This window comes from Seriola dumerili, unplaced genomic scaffold (assembly GCF_002260705.1).
Source record: "Seriola dumerili isolate Sdu_G_001 unplaced genomic scaffold, Sdu_1.0 BDQW01000025.1, whole genome shotgun sequence".
NCBI classification, from domain to species: Eukaryota; Metazoa; Chordata; class Actinopteri; order Carangiformes; family Carangidae; genus Seriola; species Seriola dumerili.
Genome location: NW_019174280.1, coordinates 2,071,532 through 2,079,931, shown reverse-complemented (window position 1 = coordinate 2,079,931; position 8,400 = coordinate 2,071,532). Strand labels below are relative to the sequence as shown.

The following is an 8,400-nucleotide window of genomic DNA, read 5'->3' as shown; positions in this document are numbered from 1 at the left end:
ATTTATTCTGTATTTTTCATATTATCTAAAAACCCTTCCCAGAAACTGACTGTCTGTGGCTCTGAATTCTTCTGAAGATGTAAACCTTAGAAATCCTCACAAATATTGTTCTTTTTTTTTCCACAGTGATTTACTGAAGCACCTGGGCACTGCAGTGGATTAATACACATGTACACCCCATCACTGGCCATGTTCAGCAAATGATCATACAGTTAGTTTTGAAAGTTCTGCTTTCTGGATAGGCTCCCAAAGAACTGTTTTGTCCGCCACAGTACTGACAAGTTCATTTCATTTTTCAATGTTAAAATGTCCCACAAAAAAACATAAAATGACTTAATCATTACATATTTACATTACTTCACCCATTTAAAAAAGAGATTGCCAAGTTAGATTCAGAGGTCCTATGCATTTCACCATATATTCAGATCTGTACAAAATCCCACATTTTCAAAGTGATGATCATGTTTTAATACCTAAAATATTTACATCTGCTGAGTAACAAAATGTTGCACCTCCACATTTCAGCATGCAGTCTGACAGAGAGGAAGGAGAGACAGAAACGAGGACATTGTATTTTTGCTGGGATTAACTGCCCGCACCATAAAAAAGATGGAAAACACGTAGAGGATGAATGCTTGAACAATTCTTTATGTCTGTATTGATTGGATTTATATAATGCAAATAAATAAGACGTAGACGATGGGAGGATACAAATCAAAACGCCTGCAGACAGATGAAACTTGGCTTCTGCTCTGACAGGCTGCTGGCTCAGGGTTGGCACGGCGCTGATGATGTTTTTTTATTCTCTGTACAGAATAATCAAAACTTTCCCGAAGTCTGAACATTTGTACGACACCGAGCACTCAGATTCAGGAAACAACCAGGTGACAAATACTTAATTTCTCACTGTGAACGGACTCATAACCTCGCCGCAAAATACAGCAATCATGGTCTCGTCTCCGTCTGAGTGCTCCCACTTCCAACTAAATATCCTGCAACTTCTCATTACTCTACCCCGGCAGGATGGAAACCCTCCTCAGCTCTTCATGCCAACTCTGGCACAATCCCCTCTGTGACTGTCAGAGTGAGAAACAGTAACCTGGGGACGGGCTTTGCACTTTCATTTGGGTCAGATTTGCAGGCAAATCCTGACACCGCACAAGCAGCAGAGGATATGTCAGAAAAATAAAATGCACCTTAGGGAAGCAATTATAATGAGGCATCAGAAGCACACGGTAATTTACGTGTCGTCAGATTTAGTTTATTTTTACTTAAAGGGAAGTTTCATTGAACTATGTTATTGGTCCAAGTGTGAGGATTTCCATTAAATACAGAAAACTTTAGACTTTTTCTACCAAGGGAGAAAACATTCTTTATTTCTCTGTTTTTTAGGATTACACCTTTGGACAAAACCCTAGAGTTAGCACTGGTGTTTTTTTCTGTTTTTTTCAATTAGTTTGGCAATATATTGAATTACACCATGTCACCTGAGAAGTCTTGATTCTGATTGGTTGGAAGATCTGCATTTACCTTTAGTGAATAGGCAATGTAACACAGGTGCTTGTAGCGCTAAATTATTGTGCCAGTATTAGGCCTATAACAAAGGAAAGAGGAAACATGACCAATACTCTGGTCCAGTTCAATCTAAAATCATTCTGTATCATTTGTGATAGCCACTTCCAAGATATCAATTATTTGCGGAACCAAATTGTTGTTACAAAAAGCCCATCTGTGATTGAATACAGAAATGTTAAAGTCTAAAATGTCAGGTAACAGAAATAAAAATGAATAATATTAGTGAATAAAAAAATGGAAACAGGAATGGAAGTAGATCATGTTCTTTCCCCCCTTTTGTTTGAACCTCAACATAGATACAATACTACATGATTCAGTAAAATTATTGGGAATTAGAGAAGAACATTAGTTTTTCTGTCAAGGTCTCATGGTCTCACTTTACTTTTTCTTTTTCTTGCTCAGTCAGCTGCGATGTGGTCGAGGTCACCGCCCTGAGCGCCAGGCCAGCTACCTGCATAGCACCTCCCACATACGTCTCACCTCCATCAAGAAGACCACGCCCACCGCAGCCATCATTGCTCCAGCAGCCAATGGTAGCTCCAACAGACAAGAGGTGGCTCTGTGAAGCGGGAGGCTCGGAGTCAAGGACTTACAGCTTCACCTCATCTCAGGACGTCTGTGAACTTGGACTCCTGCAGCTGCAAGACCAGGAGAGGTACTTCAGTGCAAAATTTTAGTCTGTGTGGACAGGTAGAGGAAACTCTACAGGCCTTGTACCAAGTGGATGATTGTACCAGTTGCTCCCGACACATCGGACTTCATCATCTCCACCTTAAACTTGGCAACCAAACAAAAAGTGCCTCTCGGAAATACAAGGTCAGAAATCAGAGGGAAGCAAAAATCCTATCAAACTGAAAAAATGCTTCACTCTTCTACAGATTCCTCAAACAGATTTATCAAGATATGTTTGATAAATTCAGACATCTTACTTAATGTGTTGGGAGAGGTAAAACTTGCAAGGGAAGGTTTAACAAACTGCAAATCCAAGACTGAGAGGATGGACGGTCTTGTTGGTAGCATGGGTACCACACTCGCATGTCAGCTGTGAAAGCTTGTTTCTCTGCGCTAAGTTGCTGGAATGCTCATCATCGATTGATATAAAAAGCCATTTTCATCTTTTTGGTGACACTGTAACTGAGACATGAACAAGTCTTCTGATGGATGGTTGGGAGCATTGGGCCAACATTTGATTCTCCAGTTACAGGATGCTCTCTCTCTCTCTCTCTGTCTCTCGCTCTGAACTCCTGCTACAATCATGGAGATTTGGAGATCAACTGAAAACAGGTACAGCAGTAAAACGCTACCAGAAGCCTTGCAAACCAAAATATCTCCTGGGTAGAGGAAAACCTCTTAAGTAGTGTTTGGTTTGTGGCTCTGTTACTCTTTGTATCCACTGGGTACCATTCAGCCCTAAACACTGTACCTTTGCTAAACAGAACATCCAGCAAGACCTACAGTCTTTGTTAAAAGAGTTTGCCCATGCATTCTACATGACCATTATGATCCGTGACAGGAATATGGTGTGCTGGGACCACTGCTACCACTCTTCTGGTCCTTGAAAAACCAGTGCAACAGTTGGGCACTGGGTTCTGCCAGGGTTGTGCCTTTCAACAATTTTGTTTTTGATTCTCATGAGCATATTCTCAATGTTTAGCCAAGGTAATGAGAGAGTATTGGCATGATTGACTCAGGATTGTATCTTTGCTTTTTGTAGACAATGTGGTCCAGCACACACTAGACCAGTAAGTAGCCCAGAGTCAGCACTTCTAAGTCTGAGGCCAAGGGTCTGTGCTGGAAAACTGTGGAAGGGAGTCACTGCTCCAACTGAAAATGCTCAAGTATCTTGAGTATCTTGTTCGTGATAGAGGCTAAGAACATTAGTTTGACAGGCAACCTCCAAAAAGGAAGTCAAAGCTCCCAAGGTGCATGTGGTAATGGAGTTTGGGGAGTAGACAGAAGAATGAGATCACTGATACAAGTGGCTGAGATGAGTTTCCTTCACAGGGTGGCCCAGCCCAGTAATGACCAGTCCCAAGTAAATTCTGGGTAACAGAAATGCATTAATTGCTTTGACATTCTTTCACACTATTAAGTAGGTGTTAGTGACTCTCCACACTTCCTGTAGAGCTTTAATAGCAGAACCTTTTCAGGGAATAGGAGGGAAAGGATTATCTTCCCTGGGCCTGTGGAGGGCTTTTAATGTGAAACAGATGGAACATTATGTCAACAGCAAACAGAACCGACAGCAAATTAAGGTAAAACTACTTTATAGCTCCATAATTTACAAATAGTTTTTAAATATTTCCAAGGAAGTCTCCCAAAAAGAGCTATCCACAGACCCTCTTATGTTTTACATTTACTGACCCTAACCAGCTTTGTCTGTCAGTCACAACAAAACTAATTTCTTGACACATTCCATAATACTCTCAACCAAAGCAAAATCACTTGTATGTCATGTATGGGTATAATCTGACTTCTTAGTTCTCCATCACTCAAGATGGTCACCACTGCTCTGGCTTCTGGGGGTCCGAGTGCCAGGGACTCCTTCAAAGTCTCAGTAGAGGTTCCTGGTGGATGCACAGACTAACAGAGCCGTGCAAATGATAAGTGTCTACACTTTATGTTGCTGCTTTGCATGACCCGACAGGTGATGACGTGTGCGCAGATCAACGTGTTGTATATTCACAACAACCACTTACAGAAAAAGATTATGCTGTGACGTACTTTTGATTACATTTTGATGGTGTTTTTTCTTTTTTTCTTTAAGATGTTTGATGTGTTTTTCAGTGCCAGGCATGCTTCACTTTTCTGTGTTTGAAAATGATGCTTGACTCTCATAAAGACTCGAGATAAATGTTCCTCTACGAGCACACAAACACATCAACTCTCAGGCTACAGCAATTTTCACATATTTTGATAGAAATCTTTTTTTTTTCTTCTTTTTTTTCAGCAACATGAAAAGGTTGAGACAGGACACATTTACGGCAGCCTAACTAATAGTTGTCACCATGGGCTCTTAGCTCTTCAAATAGACAATCAAGTATAAGCTGAATTTACAGCAAGTAGGTGAGTGTCTGAACGCACCTGTTGGTGTCAATATGCCCATAGGAGAGAGTGGTGGTTGGCTGGACATTTGTTAGTTCATCAAAACCTCTGACATGTCACATATTAACTGGAGCAAAGTTGAATAAACAAGGATGTTGTTGTTGTATTTCAGACATTATCGAGACAGGCTTATTCAAAATGAGGGCAGGGATTGAGCATTTCAGACACTTTGACAGGATTCACTGCAGAGACCTGACGCCAACAGGTCTTTTATTTAAATCTGCTTGGAGCTGCTGAGTAGCTTCAGCCACCGACTTAAATCCACCAGGATCTGCACATTATCATCATGTTAAGGAAGGTGGCCATGTCTTGACAAAGCAAAGGAGCTTTCAGGCCGCGAGCGGTTTCTGAGGGAGGTGACAGAAGCAAAGAGGATGGACAACCTCCACTCCTCTGAACATGCGCCACTTTAGTTTATTGTTGCCACAGCTCTGTGTGACCATGGCAACCACAGAAACCTACATGAGGAAATATCTGAATTCCCCTCACCAAGTTTGACCATTGGGGCTATTAAACAATGGCATTGATATAAATTAGCTAAACTAGGGTGTTTAATTAGTCCTTCTTCTTATAGGTGTTCAAACTGACCAATCAAAGGAAGCAGACACATTAGCCACTGGCCCCGCCTACAAAGTCTCACAAGTCAACTTGACGAGCGGTGTGTTGAAACATTGTGAGCGCGATGTGAGGCTCCGTGTGGACTGTTCGCTCGCGGAGCGGAAATGTTCCCTCGCGAGGTGGGTTTTCCACTCGCTGATCTGTTCTGTGCGCTCGCATCACAGAATGCGCGTGGCTTTTATCCACAGCGGCTTTTGAGAGTAATTGAACGCAATACTAGACATGCTATTGTACTCCTGTTGTATTGGATGTAGCTGGTAGATTCAGCAGCGGAGTTGTGCCCTGCCACCACCCATTCATGTGCAAAACATCAGTGCAGCCATCAGCGCGAACCACCGGCTCTCTGAACGCAGCTTAATATAAACCACACAAAGTAAATTTAAATCCAGTAAAAGCGCACATTGATTGTGTGCAGTGACTTTAATGTAAAAATAAAAGATTAAAAATTTCTCAATAAAGACAACAGATTTAAAGGAAATTCAGCAAAGACTATGAAACAGGAACGTTTTAGTTTCTGGTGCAGCTCTGAACTACCAGTAGCACCATTTCATGTTTTGGCTCATAACTCTCAAACAGTGAGTGATGGGAGGATTTCTTGGTTCATTTGGATCATGTGTTAGTACAGTTGCACGATCCTAAACAGAAGCTTGGTCATTTGTTTCTCCATATGGCAACATCTCTCTGTGGACAGATATTTTCACTTGTCAAAGCAGAAAAATCTTTTTCATTAAAATGACTTTCATTTCTCAATCCTGAGCCATCACTTACCGCTGTTAATTACACCTGTGTCTGACGAGTCTGGGCTCATCTTGACAGGGGAAAAGTGCAGCTCAGAGATGATAATTTGACAGTTGTACTTAAAAAGGAATGAAGACAGTTTTTTTTCCATTACTTGCCCATCCGAGGGTTTTCCTGCTGGTCAAGAAACATTAATTAAACATTAATTTGTACTTTCACAAGCCAGCTCCTAGATGTATAACAGCAGCAGAGCAACAACTACACTTTGAGCTTGTAACTGTGAGATGTTTTGGATGGAGTGGAGACTGCTGTGTGTGCATGTTATTTAAATGGGACAGGCAGTAACACCAGTATTTAATTTGAACATCTAAGTGTATTAGCTGAGTAGCTATTATGCTAAAACTTACAATTCATTCTCTGATAATGGTTTGCTTCCCTGCATCCAATCACACCAATCAAAGCAACGGTGGCCATGACAGAAATAATGAGAAAACACTTTGCCAGTGCTGAAATCTGAAATCTTTCCTTCTCTGTTTCACCTCTCTGGCTTTGCTTTTTCATTCTCAGCATTTGTCCAACATGTCCAGTATCTTAACAGCTACTGGATGATTTGGCAAACATCTCACTCAACCATCACTTCAGTTCACAACCTCTTATGCTAATGACTGAATTGCTGAAAGCCTCAGAATTACATTTTAGTATCATTTCAGCAACTCAAATTTGAATGCTCACTTAAGAATACAAGCTTTTTAAATTCTAATAAAGAAAAAACTGGTATGACATTTAAAACATATTCCCAACAATATTATGAAGAGGCCGCTGGTACATCTGTGTGGATGTGTGCAGCTGTTCCAGTTTCAGAGTACATGTTGGTTGATCAAGGGGACGGAGGGTTAGGCTGATCTGATTGTTTCTCGAGGCAAATGTGAATAGCCTGCCATCAAAGTGAGACACAATGAATTATAAAGCTGGGGAATAATGGGACACACTTGTCTTGACATTCATACTGTTGTTCACATAAAAATCGACAGTTTGACAGATAAGCTCAAACCCATCTTCTTTCACACCTGTGTGATGTAATTTGATTGGTGGATGTGATAAGTTGTGGGGAGTAGATGTTTAATATGCTTCTGTAGGATCTGACACGCATACGGCCACGTTCACACTACTATGTTTTTCGTGTTAAAATGCATCCCTTTGCTATGTTTTCACCTGGTGTCCACAAGACTCTGGAATTTTCAAGCGCCAAAAAACGGAAACGTTTGGAAATGCTGCTGGACCTGTTTTAGTGTGACAACTCAAGGATTGCATTGTAGCCTGGACGTCTAGAAACCAAGACCTTTAGAAACATTGACGTGCACACAAACGGTCGATCCCTGATTGGGTTGACTACCAGTGGTGAATGCAACATGGATAGTGAAATACAAGAGGTACTGACCTTGTTGTTTTTGATAGCAGCTGTTGCGGAGTTAAACTCTGCATTTTAACGCTACAACTGTCTTCACTGTTCCTCGTTAGTAGTGTTCTATGGAATTAATCAATTGCAGAATGGACAGTCTGCTTCCTGTTTACACACACACTCAGTGTACGTGGATGTGAGATTGTATGGTCAGAGATCGCTTCTGAGACGGAGCTAAAACGCTCATCTGGACAGAGATGGTTTAGTAGTGTGGACGCAGCCTTAGTTTAAAGCCTTTAATAAAAAGAAATGTCAATGCAAAATGTGCCTCAGAAATCCAGTAAGTCTGGTGCACTGATCTGCATCCAGCTGTCTGCAGATAGCACGCTGCACATGATGAGTCTGAGCCTCACAGGGCAGTGAGAGTGGCTCCAGACGTGCCCCCTTGTTTATCTTTCACACTTTTATTTTTCTCCGGCACTCTCATTTTTTTTCCATTAGCGTCTCTCTTCACAGCCTCTGCCGCTCCGACCCCCTCCCTCACTCTCTACCTCTTGTTCATTTGTCTCTCCTTGGCTGCAACCCCCCCTTTTTATCTACTCACCTCTCATGGCTTTTCTGTCCAACTACCCCTGAGAGAGACCCCCCCCCGCTCTCCTGTACATTCTCTAATAACAACTTTCAATGCAGAGAGCCATTCATGCTAAGAGATAACAGTTAGTCTACTGCTATGTTTACATGGAGCCTTTGAGGTCAGAACCTGAACAGAAAACACATTCATTTTCTATCATATTCTAATTGCATTTCTTTAATTTTTTCAAAGACGTGTGTTGTCTGGAATAATTTGACATTTTGAATATACATATCACTTTTTGAGCAGATGTAGATGAGATGTACGGTGAATATGAAGCTGCTTGTCTCTGATTGATTTTAAAAAGTCCCAGATTTTATACCTTTCCAATGTT

At 41.3% G+C, this 8,400-nt stretch overlaps 1 protein-coding gene across 1 annotated transcript in view; it reads left to right on the top strand.

Moving 5' to 3' along the window:
• Nucleotides 1–2,140, top strand: part of nmbr (neuromedin B receptor) — a 48,420-nt gene extending 46,280 nt beyond the window's left edge. The window contains exon 5 of the mRNA XM_022737875.1: nucleotides 1,978–2,140. Within this exon, the coding sequence (XP_022593596.1) occupies nucleotides 1,978–2,140 (163 nt within the window). The remainder of the gene's footprint in view (nucleotides 1–1,977) is intronic.
• The last annotated feature ends 6,260 nt before the right edge of the window (nucleotides 2,141–8,400 follow it).